This window comes from Lithobates pipiens, unplaced genomic scaffold, assembly GCF_037356315.1.
Source record: "Lithobates pipiens isolate NorthernLeopardFrog02 unplaced genomic scaffold, aLitPip1_a1.2 Scaffold_30, whole genome shotgun sequence".
In the NCBI taxonomy this organism is placed as follows: Eukaryota; Metazoa; Chordata; class Amphibia; order Anura; family Ranidae; genus Lithobates; species Lithobates pipiens.
The window spans coordinates 33054969-33071019 of record NW_027507791.1 but is presented as its reverse complement, the minus strand read 5'-3'; the positions used below and the strand labels follow the sequence as shown (position 1 = coordinate 33071019).

The 16051-nt window shown below is 48.9% G+C and overlaps 1 protein-coding gene across 1 annotated transcript; it reads left to right on the top strand.

The window, feature by feature from the left end:
- Positions 1-66: 66 nt before the first annotated feature.
- POLR3C (RNA polymerase III subunit C) lies at positions 67-15365 on the top strand (the record flags this gene model as incomplete). Its single annotated transcript, XM_077463981.1, is given in 13 exon segments — positions 67-322; positions 850-1032; positions 1110-1186; positions 3056-3160; positions 3383-3475; positions 5691-5771; positions 5900-5951; positions 6044-6104; positions 7176-7326; positions 9036-9137; positions 9397-9446; positions 11834-11983; positions 15186-15365. Coding segments are annotated over 13 exon segments (1443 nt in total), but the record flags the coding sequence as incomplete, so codon positions are not given.
- Between the last annotated feature and the right edge of the window lie 686 nt (positions 15366-16051).

Genomic DNA, 16051 nt, shown 5'->3' with positions numbered 1-16051 from the left:
TGTCCCCTCCCCCCACAGTCACATCAGTCTCTGTACAGAGGAGCTTACACTCTAATGTCCCCTCAGGTGAAGAAGGCGCTGTGTGTCCTCATCCAGCACAATCTGGTGATCTATCAGATGCACAAGCGTGGTTTTGTGGAGTACGTGGCGCAGTGCGAGTCCTGCCTGCGCATGCTGCGCTCTCCTCGCTATATATACACGGCGAAGACTTTGTACGGAGACACCGGAGAGCTGATTGTGGAGGAGCTGCTGCTGAATGGCAAGATGACCCTCACCGCCGTGGTGAAGAAAGTGGCCGACCGCCTGACCGAGGCTATGGAGGGTAAGGATAAGAATGGTGGGAAAAGTCATGATGTCACCGCTCTCTAGTGATTGGATAGGCTGCATTCTCAGTGATGTCACCGCTCTCTAGTGATTGGTTAGGCTGCATTCTCAGTGATGTCACCGCTCTCTAGTGATTGGATAGACTGCATTCCCAGTGATGTCACCGCTCTCTAGTGATTGGATAGGCTGCATTCTCAGTGATGTCATCGCTCTCTAGTGAATGGATAGGCTGCATTCTCAGTGATGTCATTGCTCTCTAGTGATTGGATAGGCTGCATTCTCAGTGATGTCATCGCTCTCTAGTGATTGGATAGGCTGCATTCTCAGTTATGTCATCGCTCTCTAGCGATTGGATAGGCTGCATTCTCAGTGATGTCGTCGCTCTCTAGCGATTGGATAGGCTGCATTCTCAGTGATGTCGTCGCTCTCTAGTGATGGATAGGCTGCATTCTCAGTGATGTCATCGCTCTCTAGTGATTGGATAGCCTGCATCCTCATATACAATATGTCCTCCTTGTCCTGCAGATGGGAAGAGTATGGAGTACAGCGAGGTCTCGGCCACCTTCACCCAGCTGGCAGACACACACTTTGTACAGCGCTGCCCGGTGGTCGAGGAAAAAGATGGCACGGAAGGCCGGCGGCCGCCCATTCCTTCCCTTGTGACGAATGAGAAGGAGATGTTCTCCGTCCCCCGGGTCCTCCTGGTCGGTAAGGATAGGACCAGCTCTGGTCATTCTTGGCGTTCCTCTTATCTGAGTATAATGGACTCTGATTGGTTCCTGCAGGTCGGGGGAAGCGGCGGAGATCCTCCGATGAGGACGAAGGTGCCGGCCAGAGCAAGAGACCGAAGAAAGACTTGGATGTGAGTGACTTGCCTCATCCCCACGTCACAGCGCAGTCTGTCACAATTGATCGATCGCAATTTTATTTTTTTAATTTTTTTATTTTTTATATCGATCAATATTTCATATTGGCTCTTTTATTGTACCTGACCTCCAACCTCCAGGGGTACCAGTTCCTCTCCTGAACTGAAATGGCTGCCTCCCTGAAATTCACAGCACACTGCAGCACATCAGAGCCCACCCTATTTCCTGGCCGGAGGACGTCCAGCATCCTCTAGCCCAGGGATATGCAATTAGCGGACCTCCCAGCTGTTGCAGAACTACAAGTCCCATGAGGCATAGCAAGACTCTGACAGCCACAAGCATGACACCCAGAGGCATGATAGGACTTGTAGTTTTGCAACAGCTGGAGGTCCGCTAATTGCATATCTCTGCTATAGCCCTTTCCTTATCAGCCTGACTGTCCCTGGCCCCACCTCCTCAGAGCTGGGATGGGAGAGGGGGCAGAAGGGGCATGTGCTCCAGACTCATTGCCACAGACTGACTGTCCCTGGGCCAACCCTTTCATCAGAGCTGGGACAAGGGGGGGGCAGCAGAAGGGGCACATGCTACAGACTGACTATTTGGCCCCCACCCCTTTCATCAGAGGTGGGACAGGGGGGGCAGAAGGGGCATGTGCCACAGACTGACCTTGGCCCCACCCCTTTCATCAGAGCTGGGGGGCGGGCAGCAATACTGGCATGTACCCCACACTCAGTGGCACACACGGACTTTCCCTGGCCCGCACCCTTTCATAAAAGCTGGGACAAGGGAGGGCATGAGGAACATGTGCCCCAGATTGACTGTCCCTGGCCCTCTCCCTTTAATCAGAGCTGGGGCAAGGGGGGGGCAGCAGGAGAATGTGCCCCAGACTCAGTGCCAAAGGCTGACTGTCCCTGGCCCTGTGCCTTTTCATCAGAGCTGGGACAGTCCCCCTGGCACCGCCCCTTTCATCAGAGCTGGGATAGGAAGGGGCATGTGTTCCAGACTCGGGGGGGGGGGGGGGGGGGCACAGCCTGACTGTCCCTGACCCTGCCCCTTTCACCAGAGCTGGGGGGGGGGGCAGAAGGAGAATGTGCCCCATATTGACTGTCCCTGGCCTGCCCCTTTCTTCAGAGCTGGGGGGGGGGGGCAGAAGGAGAATGTGCCCCATATTGACTGTCCCTGGCCTGCCCCTTTCATCAGAGCTGGGGGGAAGGAGGGGCCAGAAGGCACATGTGCACCAGACTCGGTTCCACAGACTGATGTCCCTGCCCCCCCCCCCCCACTTCATCATAGCTAGAACCAGGAGGGGCAGAAGGTGCACGTGCCCCAGACAAACTATCCCTGGCCCGCCCCTTTCATCAGAGCTGGTACAAGGGGCATGAGGGGCTTGTGCCCCAGACTCGGTGCCACAGGTTGACTGTTCCGCCCCTTTCATCAGACCTGGGGGAAGGGGGGGGGGGCAGAAGGGACATGTGCCCCAGACTCCGTTTCACAGGCTAACTGTCCCTGGCCCCACCCCTTTCAACACATGTAGGAGTTACCTAACCAGCCTGCCTAGGAACGCCCACTCCTCCAGACTGACACCCATTCATTAAGAGATTTAGGTATTTTCATAACTCCTCCCACTGCTTACATCAGGACTGAGGGCCTCTTGGGAGGAGTACTGAGGCCGGGTGCTGCGATGTTATCAGGAAGCTAGGTACAGCCCCCCCCCTGCTGGCTCCTCCCAGCAGCCATGATCTGCCTGCAGTACATAGAGAACCACAGAGACCTCATTGATGACATCACCGGGTGTAGAATAAGGTATGTAATGAAAGCCGAACGTTAACGAGGCCGTGGAGTGACTCTCTGTCCTCTTTTTGCAGACCAGCCAGGATGACGGGATTTACTGGCAAATCAACACCGAGCGCTTCCACCAGCACTTCCGGGACCAGGCGATTATCAGCGCCGTCTCCAACAAGATGGATCAGGTACAATCGCCCTATAAGCTGACCACACCGATCGTCCTCGTTTTATAGTAACCAAAACTATGCAATAGGCACAAGACATTTAATGTGTATCCAATCGGGGCAACATCTCGTACTGCGAAGCTGTTAGTAGATCTAAAGGAGATTGTCCAATCGGATTGTACCGCAATGCCATGTCATAGTCATTCTGTGTGGTCGGTAAAGGCTTCTCTTCTTCCATTGCAGACCAGCAGCGAGATTGTGCGGACGATGCTGAGGATGAGCGAAGTTACCACCTCCTCCAACGCGGCTCACACCCAGCCGCTCTCCTCCAATGAGGTAATTTCCCCGCCTTCTGCGCCAGGATCATAGGCTTAGGACTGTACATACTGGTCATACATGCGCCATATTCAGGCACTTCCTGTTCTATAGACCACAGAAAAATCGGTAAGTCAACATATACAGTCATCCTTTATTACAAAACCTTGGAATACAGCTGAAAAACCAACGCGGTTTTCGGCCTTTTGGACGAAACGCGTAGGTTTTTACTCGGCTGTATTGCACTATTTTAGTAAGTCGGCAGATGCAGTCATTATTTATTACAAAACAGTGGAATACGGCCGAATTAAAAATGCAAAGCCTTTGTGCTTTATTTTTCTGTATGCCACTATTTTGTAACAAAGGATGACTGCATATGCTGACTTACTGGGGTTCTGGCTTTTTCTCTGGACTGTGTAGCAATGGAGGTTATTGGGGACCTTTCAGCCGGAGCACCTAGGACTTGGAGCTGTAGATTGAAGAGGAGCTTGCAGCGCTGTCTCACCTCCTTCTTCTACTTCCTGTTATAGGGTGACAACGCTTGTCCCTGTCTTCTCCTGTGTTGTCACCCTGCCTTGGGAGGTGCCGGCGGGAGGTCACCCTGCCTTGGGGGGGGTGCCGGCGGGAGGTCTCGCTGCCTTGGGGGGGTGCCGGCGGGAGGTCTCGCTGCCTTGGGGGGGTGCCGGCGGGAGGTCTCGCTGCCTTGGGGGGGTGCCGGCGGGAGGTCTCGCTGCCTTGGGGGGGGGGTGCCGGCGGGAGGTCTCGCTGCCTTGGGGGGGGGGTGCCGGCGGGAGGTCTCGCTGCCTTGGGGGGGGGGGGAGGTCTCGCTGCCTTGGGGGGGTGCCGGCGGGAGGTCTCGCTGCCTTGGGGGGGTGCCGGCGGGAGGTCTCGCTGCCTTGGGGGGGTGCCGGCGGGAGGTCTCGCTGCCTTGGGGGGGGGTGCCGGCGGGAGGTCTCGCTGCCTTGGGGGGGGGGGTGCCGGCGGGAGGTCTCGCTGCCTTGGGGGGGGGTGCCGGCGGGAGGTCTCGCTGCCTTGGGGGGGGGTGCCGGCGGGAGGTCTCGCTGCCTTGGGGGGGGGTGCCGGCGGGAGGTCTCGCTGCCTTGGGGGGGGGGGGGCAGCGGGAGGTCTCGCTGCCTTGGGGGGGTGCCGGCGGGAGGTCTCGCTGCCTTGGGGGGGGGTGCCGGCGGGAGGTCTCGCTGCCTTGGGGGGGGGTGCCGGCGGGAGGTCTCGCTGCCTTGGGGGGGGGGTGCCGGCGGGAGGTCTCGCTGCCTTGGGGGGGGGGTGCCGGCGGGAGGTCTCGCTGCCTTGGGGGGGGTGCCGGCGGGAGGTCTCGCTGCCTTGGGGGGGGTGCCGGCGGGAGGTCTCGCTGCCTTGGGGGGGGTGCCGGCGGGAGGTCTCGCTGCCTTGGGGGGGGTGCCGGCGGGAGGTCTCGCTGCCTTGGGGGGGGTGCCGGCGGGAGGTCTCGCTGCCTTGGGGGGGGTGCCGGCGGGAGGTCTCGCTGCCTTGGGGGGGGGTGCCGGCGGGAGGTCTCGCTGCCTTGGGGGGGGTGCCGGCGGGAGGTCTCGCTGCCTTGGGGGGGGTGCCGGCGGGAGGTCTCGCTGCCTTGGGGGGGGGCGACGGCGGGAGGTCTCGCTGCCTTGGGGGGGGGGGCGCAACGGCGGGAGGTCTCGCTGCCTTGGGGGGGCGCGACGGCGGGAGGTCTTGCTGCCTGGGGGGTCATGGCGGGAGGTCTCGCTGCCTTGGGGGGGGGTGCCGGCGGGAGGTCTCGCTGCCTTGGGGGGGGTGCCGGCGGGAGGTCTCGCTGCCTTGGGGGGGTGCCGGCGGGAGGTCTCGCTGCCTTGGGGGGGGGGGTGCCGGCGGGAGGTCTCGCTGCCTTGGGGGGGGTGCCGGCGGGAGGACTCGCTGCCTTGGGGTGGTCATGGCGGGAGGTCTCGCTGCCTTGGGGGGGTGACGACGGGAGGTCTCGCTGCCTTGGGGGGCGACGGCGGTAGGTATGGCCCTTCCTAAACACCAAGCAGGAAGTCAGCTGTGTACAGGAAAATATTTTCCCTCTCTGTTACTTTCATTGTAATTGTCCTCACTGAAAAGTTTTCATATTTTTTTGGCCAGAAAATTATTTTACACTTTTACATTGCGGCAATGCACAGGCATGCGCAAAAAGACCGCACATGCTCAGACGCCCCCCCTGTACAGTTGTAAGCAAAGATAATTCTTGTCGTTTTTGTTTTCTTTGCAGATCTTCAGATCCTTCCCACAAGGGTACAATATCTCCAAGCAGGTCCTGGACCAGTACCTGACACTGCTGGCAGATGACCCGGTGAGCAGAGAGCATTCTGGGGGGGGTTGTTTGTAAAGGGGTGGAGCTTATCTTCACAGGTGGGGGGGGGGGTCACTGTGTCCTGTCAGCTCGGTGTGTTGGAATTCTGTCTCTGCTTCTCGTTACAGTTGGAGTTTGTCGGGAGGTCGGGGGACAGCGGAGGAGGGATGTTCGTCATCAGTATCCTCTTTTAGTGTGTGTAAAATATATATGTATGTATGTATGTATGGATGGATAGGTTTTGTTTTTTTCACTTAACTTCCCACTATAAGATCTGCACAAAGCTGTAGCAACGCTCGCCACCGCCAACCTGGAGTCCATTGTACAGGAAAGGTGAGGGATACCAGCGAAACAAACGCCCTTCTTTTTTTTTTTTTTTTTTCTTTTTTTCCCTTTTTCTCTCTCTCTCGTTCTCTCTCGTTCTCTCTCGTTCTCTCTCGTTCTCTCTCGTTCTCTCTCGTTCTCTCTCGTTCTCTCTCGTTCTCTCTCGTTCTCTCTCTCTCTCTCTCTCTCTCTCTCTCTCTCTCTCTCTCTCTCTCTCTCTTGTTCTCTCTCGTTCTCGTTCATTCTCGCTCGCTCTCTCTCTCTCTCTCTCGTTCTCTCTCGTTCTCTCTTGTTCTTTCTCTCTCTCTCGTTCTCTCTCGTTCTCTCTTGTTCTTTCTCTCTCTCTCGTTCTCTCTCGTTCTCTCTTGTTCTTTCTCTCTCTCTCTCGTTCTCTCTTGTTCTTTCTCTCTCTCTCTCGTTCTCTCTTGTTCTTTCTCTCTCTCTCGTTCTCTCTTGTTCTTTCTCTCTCTCTCTCTCTCTCTCTCGTTCTCTCTTGTTCTTTCTCTCTCTCTCTCTCTCTCTCTCTCTCTCGTTCTCTCTTGTTCTCTCTCTCTCTCTCTCTCGTTCTCTCTTGTTCTTTCTCTCTCTCTCTCGTTCTCTCTTGTTCTTTCTCTCTCTCTCTCCTCTTTTTTTTTTTTTTTTTTCCCCTTTTCTTTTTATTTTTTCTCCTCCACTTTTTTTTTTTTTTTTTTTTTGAGTTCGGGACTGGGTGCCTTGATGGGGTTTGCAGCTCTGTTCTTAACCCATATTGTTAGACAGGATAATTCAGGTTGGAACATTTTTTTTTATTTATTTTTTTATTATTTTATTTTTTTGTTTTGTATTTGTTAAACAAACATTGAAACATGTGTTTTGAATAAAGACACAGAGAACAGAAGAAGTAAAGTCTGTATTATTCTTCAATCGAAGTAATGTAAGGATTGATCTAAGCTGAGGTTTTATTTATGGCATTTAGCATGTTGATGTTGTTTTAATCCCTATTTGATCTTTTTAGCTGTAGAGTAGAGAGTTTTCAGTGACCTCCTCCTCCTGCTCAGTTGGTTTGATGATCTCTTCCTCTGTGCCTTGCTTTTTCTGGAGGTTCGGCTCGCGCTGCGCCAGAATATTCCGTCTCCTGCTAAGGAAGCGGCACCTGGAGCAGAAGCAAGTGGAGGATTTCGCCATGATCCCGGCCAAGGAAGCCAAGGACATGCTGTACAAGATGCTGTCCGTCAACCTCATCAGCCTGCAGGTCAGTGTTTTGTCAGCAGCAGGTCGGTCGCAGCCATGTGACTTTAGATCAGATCCCCTCCCTGTGCTTTCCTCCCTGTTATGTAGAGAAGTTCAGTGAGACATGGCGACCTGTCCTGGCACACTGCCCCCCCCCCCCCTCTAATCCATCCCAGGTCCTTGTATGTGGTGTCACTTATAATTGCCTGGGTTGGATGTGAGCATTGGATCAGAAGGCATCTGTACCAGAACAGGTAGAAATGTCTCCCTGCTGCTTCCCTACTTTACTTTGCATATTGGCTGGAGGAAAAAAAAGTGGGGGGTGACCACCAATGTAAGAGGAGAAGTTACTGGGGCTCCCCACTGACCACCAATGTAAGAGGAGGAGTTACTGGGGCTCCTCACTGACCACCAATGTAAGAGGAGGAGTTACTGGGGCTCCTCACTGACCACCAATGTAAGAGGAGATGTTACTGGGGCTCCTCACTGACCACCAATGTAAGAGGAGATGTTACTGGGGCTCCTCACTGACCACTAATGTAAGAGGAGAAGTTACTGGGGCTCCTCACTGACCACCAATGTAAGAGGAGATGTTACTGGGGCTCCTCACTGACCACTAATGTAAGAGGAGAAGTTACTGGGGCTCCTCACTGACCACCAATGTAAGAGGAGATGTTACTGGGGCTCCTCACTGACCACTAATGTAAGAGGAGAAGTTACTGGGGCTCCTCACTGACCACCAATGTAAGAGGAGAAGTTACTGGGGCTCCTCACTGACCACCAATGTAAGAGGAGAAGTTACTGGGGCTCCTCACTGACCACCAATGTAAGAGGAGAAGTTACTGGGGCTCCTCACTGACCACCAATGTAAGAGGAGAAGTTACTGGGGCTCCTCACTGACCACCAATGTAAGAGGAGAAGTTACTGGGGCTCCTCACTGACCACCAATGTAAGAGGAGATGTTACTGGGGCTCCTCACTGACCACCAATGTAAGAGGAGGAGTTACTGGGGCTCCTCACTGACCACCAATGTAAGAGGAGAAGTTACTGGGGCTCCTCACTGACCACCAATGTAAGAGGAGATGTTAGTGGGGCTCCTCACTGACCATCAATGTAAGAGGAGATGTTACTGAAGCTCCTCACTGACCACCAATGTAAGAGGAGATGTTACTGGGGCTCCTCACTGACCACCAATGTAAGAGGAGATGTTAGTGGGGCTCCTCACTGACCACCAATGTAAGAGGAGATGTTACTGGGGCTCCTCGCTGACCACCAATGTAAGAGGAGATGTTACTGGGGCTCCTCACTGACCACCAATGTAAGAGGAGATGTTACTGGGGCTCCTCACTGACCACCAATGTAAGAGGGGATGTTACTGGAGCTCCTCACTGACCACCAATGTAAGAGGAGATGTTACTGGGGCTCCTCGCTGACCACCAATGTAAGAGGGGATGTTACTGGAGCTCCTCACTGACCACCAATGTAAGAGGAGGTGTTAGTGGGGCTCCTCACTGACCACCAATGTAAGAGGAGATGCCAGTGGTACTTTCTGTCGACAATGTAAGAGAGGATTACTGGGGACTCCCCACTGACCGTTTTTTAAGGATGGCATTTTGGGGGAGGGGTTGACAATCAATGCATGAATTTTCTCATCCTCATCACTGACCACACCCACTATCATTTGGTCACACCAATTATGTTTTTTTTTGTTTTGTTTTTTCCATTGTGCAGGAAATCCCCAAAACCCCGGACCACGCACCTTCCAGAACATTCTACCTGTACACGGTGAAGCCGTTGCCCACCGCGCGCATGCTACTACACCGCTGCTACAAGGTATCCGTGCCACGAGGAGCGTCATCCTACTTTTCCCTAAAGGCCTGTGAAGATGTGTCCGGGGGGGGGTTGTTGTATAAATAATACAGAAAATATGTTAAATTCACACACAGTCCTATGAGAAGACTGAAATGAATGGTCTGGTAATGGTGGGGGTCTCTAATACGGGGTCACCATACTCCTCTGTACACTTCACTCAGCAACAGAAAAAAAAAACACATAATTGGTGATTTCACACTATCTTGTCTTATCCGTACAGACGGTCGCCAACCTGATTGTGAGAAGACAGTCCGAGACCAAAGAAAACAAGTACGTTCCTGGATCTCCTTTCCTTTTTTTTTGTATGGCTTTATCTGTGTCCCCCGTTTGACCAGTTTTCCTATCACTTCCTGTCCTGGCAGGAAGTGTGGGGGGGGGGGGGTAAATCACCCAAATGGGGACATAAAAAAAACAATAAAAACCATCAGAGGCGATATCCCTTGACTGGTCCATCCAAAAATGAAAATGTTTTGGTTAAAGTAGGGGGGGGGGCTTTAATGTAGTCTATTTTTCTTCCCCACCCCTTGGACAATGTACACCACGGGGTGCTTAACTTGTGGCCCTCCTGCTGTTGCAGAACTGCAAGTTCCATCGTGCCTCTGCCTTTGGGAGTCGTGCTTGTTTTAACTGACAGCCTTGCAATGCATCATGAGACTTGTAGTTCCGCAACAGCTAGAGGACCACAGGTTGAGAATCCATGATGTACACCCTTTAGTCTCTTGAAGTTGCAACTTACGTTTAAAAAAAAAAAAATGCAAAAATCAGTACAAGGGCTATAACTTACAGTCAGTTGGATGAGTCCCTTGTGCTGATTCTTCTATTGGGGTGAAATATTCCTCCATCTATTTCCCACCACCACATTCTTCTTGTGCGGCAAGAGTTAATCTTCTTTCTTCTTCTTCCTTCTTCTTCCTTCTTCTTCCTTCTTCTTCCTTCTTCTCCTTTTTTCTTCTTCTTCTTCTTCTTCTTCTTCTTCTTCTTCTTCTTTTTCCTTCTTCTTCTTCTTCTTTTTCCTTCTTTTTCCTTCTTCTTCTTCTTCTTTTTCCTTCTTTTTCCTTCTTCTTCTTCTTTTTTCTCTCTTTCTTTTTCTCTCTTTCTTTTTTCTCTCTTTCTTTTTTCTCTCTTTCTTTTTCTCTCTTTCTTTTTCTCTCTTTCTTTTTCTCTCTTTCTTTTTCTCTCTTTCTTTTTCTCTCTTTCTTTTTCTCTCTTTTTCTTTTTCTCTCTTTCTTTTTCTCTCTTTCTTTTTCTCTCTTTCTTCTTCTTCTTCTCTTTCTTTTTCTCTCTTTCTTCTTCTTCTTTCCAGCTCCTGCTTTCTTAGAAGCTGAACTACAGCTTCTATGAATGGAGGATAGGTGGTTGGCTGATAGGACCTATGAACAGGTTCACACTATCCATCAGTCACCATGCACCCATCCTCCATTCGTGGATCATATTCCTATTCGTAGAACAGTCTACGTATAGAGAACTGGGTGGAAAAGGGTGGGCATAGTCGGGGCACTCCTAATGAGAGCCTGTGTCATGTGAGCCACGTACCTAAGGTGAGACCAAAGTAGTGGGGAGGCCCCCCTTTTACCTCGGGTCTTTAAAGCCTCTGGAGATGGAGACAGAGACTTGGTGGACCCCGAGTGGCACGGGTGGGTGCCAAGGGTGCGGAGCACCGTGCAACCCTTAGTCCGAGATCCGAGGTCCAGTCCAGTTTGGCAACGAAGTATAGAAGGGTTAATCGGAAGAAGAAAGGTCAAGATCCAAGCCGGGTTTGTTTCCAATCTGGCAGCTGAGTACAAAAGAGACAAAGCTGTCAAGGTACAAATCCGAGGTTTCCAAGTCACAACAAGTTCAGACAGAACACACACTAGCACAGGAACGGGGGGGAGGGGGGGGGCTGAAGATAATCCAGCAATTTGGCAGTGGCTAGGCTGGATTTATATAGGGAAGTTTAAGGTTACTTCCTGTGTGCCTCCTGGGCATTTTCCCGCCTTTTTCCATCAAGTTTAGGTCACTTCCTGTGTGCCTCCTGGGCATTTTCTCGCCTTTTTCCATCAAGTTTTAGGTCACTTCCTGTGTGCCTCCTGGGCATTTTCCCGCCTTTTTCCATCAAGTTTAGGTCACTTCCTGTGTGCCTCCTGGCCACTTTCCCGTCTTTTTTTCCATCAGGTTTTCTGTGCAGGCAATTCTTCTCCTCCCTGCGGGTATGGCAGTGGGCTGTCCGGGTTCAACATGCATGTGGGTGTGGCTCTGTTTTTTTTTTTTTTTTTTTTTTGGCCAACCGCAAAAAACGCTGGCTGCTGCCTCTAAGTCTCCAGTAAGGCTGAATACTACACAAAGGCATTAAAATCACAACGTGGCTGGATTTGTGGGGACCCCCACACAGCCCCCTTCCATTCCCCTCCCCCGTCCTCTGACAACAGAGCCTGTAAGACTTGACTTTACTACAGAGGTCAGTAGTAGGTGGGGACACCCACAGGTAGCCATTTCCAGGCTCGGGCTATCCTACTGGCACAATGGGACCCCAGCCTGGTGTAAAAAAGTATGTCCCCTCCCCATTTGGCAGCCCCGGCTGCATTGCACAGGACAGATAAAGAAGTGGAGTCAGAATCCCTTCTGCTGCAAAAAAAATAAAAAAATGTAATGAATTAAAAATGTTTTGTATTGGTCAGGCGCCTGCTGGAGAAGTCTCAGAGGATCGAGGCGATCATCGCTTCCATGCAGGCCACGGGAGCCGAGGAGGCCCAACTCCAGGAGATCGAGGAGATGATCACAGCGCCCGAACGACAGCAGCTGGAGAGCCTCAAGCGCAACGTCAACAAGTAAGACCCTCTAGAGTCCTGGTGCCCAAACCCGACGGCCCTTTCGTACCTGTTATGGCCCCCTCACACCCTAGAAACCAGTAATGCCCCCCCCCCCCCCCCCACAAGTCACCAATGAAAGAGTCTTGTTGGTCTCTAGTGGGGGTGTGCCCAATCTCCTACAGCCTCCTGTTCTATATCTACGAATCGCCTTACAGTCTTCTCTAGTTACATATATTATGTGTGCCCCCTCCCCCGGGTGACATCGGTATGGAGGAGAGCCAGGTAACAGATGGTAGTTCGCTTCGTGGTTTATCGTAAAACTTTATTGGAGTGACAGGTTACAGTAGAGGCAACGCGTTTCAGATGGAAGAGCCTCCCCTTTTTTGGGGCTAATGGGTCAGTAAATGAAAAAAACATTTGACATCTGATACATTTGTTGAACAATTTTCAATAAAATATATTATATTGATTCTTCTCTCTTTTTTTTTTTTTTTGCCAAATATATCCAATATCAAATGTTTATTCATTTACTGACCTATTAGCCCCAAAAAAGGGGGAGGCTCTTCCACCTGAAATGTATTGCCTCTACCGTGTGTGTGTGTTTGTGTGTGTATATAATTAATAAAAAAATATATATATATTAATATAATATAATTAAATAAAAAAAAAATATATATATATATAATATATGCATGCCTACAAAAACTTGATAGACGTATAGAAAAAAAAATATACGCTAGATAAAAATTAAATCTGTATATAGAAATAAATTACATTTATTTTATATTTTTACTTGTATATTTAATTTTTTATATTTTTGTATCTCTCTGATATTGAATTACTTTACTGATCTACTAGCCCTGAAGAAGGGGGGAGGCTATTCCCTTGAACTAGCATACTAGCTCATTTGTTATTACTTGCCTTAGATCTAAGCCCCCCGCAGCTCTTCTCGTACATGATCAGAGCCGGAGGCTCTAATTGGCTTCAAAAATAGGGTGGGCTCATAATATTAATCACCAATATTCCCTATTTGTCTTCCGGATTCTCCTCCCAGCCAATCAGGAAGCGGGTCCTGAGACCCGATTTGAACAGGGAGTCTTGGGACCCACTTCCTGTTTGGCTTTGATCTCTGCCTTCCCATCTGTCTGCTGCAGGGAGGGGGGGCCTGGGGGGGGGGGGGGGGGTTCGCTGCCCTCCCGCCGTCTCCCAGGGGGGGTGGGTGGGGTGTTGCTTTGGTTTGCCGTCCACCCCCAAAATATTAAAAATCAAGGTTTGAAAGGTATATAGTATGATCGGCTTTTGATAGCCAACATCCCAAAATTGAACAATATCGGAAGTTTTCCCCTCAGGAAAAGCAGGACTTTTGAGGCATAAACTGTAACACTTACAATAATTTTATGAATAATATATAAAATACTTTTATTGAAACAAAAAAAAGAAAAAAAACACATTAATTTTAAATATTACAGAAGAAAACAGGACATTAATTCCTTCATATAATCCTATTAATAAAACTTTTTTTTTAACACTTAGAATGTATACATATTTTCTTCTTATGTTTTGTAGATTCTTCTTCCTTTTTTTTCAAAGTAAACGTGCAAAAATGAATTATCCCTCAAGAAGGAGCTTAAGACTCCGTAACGCGTAGGCTACATTGGATGCACAGTATTTATTTTGTTCAATTGCTTTATATTTTCCGAACGCACATGTGTGTAATGATACATTTTGACAACATTATGCCTTTGGAAAAATAAGTATAAAACATATACACTGTTTTATTAATATGATTATATGAAGGAATTAATGTCCTGTTTTCTTCTGTAATATTTAAAATGCAGGTAATCAGTTATTATATATATATATATATATATATATATATATATATATATATATATATATATATATATATATATATATATATATATATATATATATATATATGTGTGTATATATGTGTATGTATGTATGTGGAAAACCAATTCCACCACTTGGGGAACTGATGATTCTACTTCAGAATTCTAATGAGTGCCCAACCTGTGCCCCCCCCCCCCCCAGCTGTTGATGAACTACAACTCCCATGAGGCATTGCAAGGCCGGCAGTTACATAAATGACTCTGAAGCACGATGGGGCTTGTAGTTCCGCAACAGGTTGAGCATCCTTAAGACCTCCTGCACATGGGCATACTACAATGTACTCCCCTGCAAGGACTGTGTGTTTTCCTGCATGGCAATGCACAGGCGTTCCATGCATTTTAATATTATCCATATATATATATATATATATATATATATATATATATATATATATATATATATTAGGGCTGTTACTGATCAAAATTTTTGTGTTCGATTAATCGATATTTTTTTTTAATCGACTAATTTCGATTAATTATTACGCACATACAGATCCAACTACTTTTAGCTGATCTCCTTGCATTGCAACTCTGCATAAGTCAGTGGTAAATGTGGTATACACAATATACAATCACCTGACACTACTTAGTTTTCACAATCCATGACTTAACTTCATAGTTCACACAAACGTTTTAAATTCAAACTATAGCACTGACGTAAGTAATTTTTTTTTTTCCCACAGTAGCGTGACAATCCCTCCACCTCCGGTCTAACGAATCACTCTCACCTTATGGCATGGACCCCTGTGCAAACAGGTGGTCATGCATGCGGGTATCAAAAGGGTTAACACGGACCATAAACTTCTCTCACAATCTCAGGTCATGGGTAGAAAGAAAAGATCAAAGTGCTCACCGCTTAAGTATAAGATTTAATTTTTGTGTTCAAACACAAACTACTCACATAAAGATGATAAAAACACAGCATGTAAAGCCGACAATCGTGTTAGTTCCGTATGGCAGCAGTGGGGGGCGTCATGCGTAGCTCCTCCCCCGTACACATTACGTTCAATCAGAAACTTCAATGTCACCGGACTCCTCCCCCCCTTCCCTTCGTTAGCAGACGGAGGCACTTGGGGAAGGGGGGGAGGAGTCCGGTGATGTCACCGGATCTACGGCAGAACTCCCTGAAGACCCGGGAAGTCGGCGGAGAGATGAGTCCCGGTCAAAAGAATTTTGATCGATCAAAAAAAAGATTGATCGATCAAAAAAATTAACGATTAATCGAGGAATTAATCTTTAATTTTCACAGCCCTAATATAAATATATATAAAAATTTTTTTATAATATTTGGTTTGTTTCCCCTCCAGGTTGGACGCCAGTGAGATTCAGGTGGATGACACCATCTTTATACTGGAGTCCTATATTAACAGCACAAAGACCAGAGTCTGAGCGGGGGAGGAGGAGCAGCGTGTTCATCATCCACTGTGTTCTGTGTATAACTCTCTCATATCTGTTCCACATTGGAAATAAAAGTCTGTTTCACCAGCTGTCTGGCCGTGTAATTGACTGCTTTTTATTTAAAAATTATTTTTTTTTATTTTTTTATGCTTTTATTTATGGTGTTGCATCGCATTCAACAATTATACAGGTAATCGTGACAGATTTCCATTATCGCTCATACAGTGACCAAGAAGGCAAAAAACGTGACAGTTTAAAGAGGAACTAAACTCTCTCAATCAACACAAACTACGTGTAATCCTCATGGTGCTAGTTAAAAAAAAAAAAAAGGGGGGGGGGGTTTAAAACAAATATAATATCCCTTCTTATCTACTATTACTATTATATTTGATTTAAACCCTTATTTTTATTTTATTATATATCATTTTTTTTTTTTTTCTTTTTTTTTACATTTGCGTTACTTCCCGGTTTCTGCACCTAGGCCAGAAACCCATATCGGAGATTGCTCTCAAAATAACTGATGCTGATTCCTTTCACTCACACACCCCTATGGTATAACCCCCCCCCCCCCCGACTACAGGAATTGACCTTAATTCTGGACATTGACATATGAGCTGCGGGGGGGGGGGCTGGGGGGTTATTCTTATACCAGGTACTTACCTCTCTTGGAGCATGGCACTTCCAATCGCTGAAGGAGGAATTCGAGCTGCCCTCCCATAGGCCCACATCCAATCCCTGTCCAAATCATGCCGCCTTGGCCTCCGCAACATCTCCA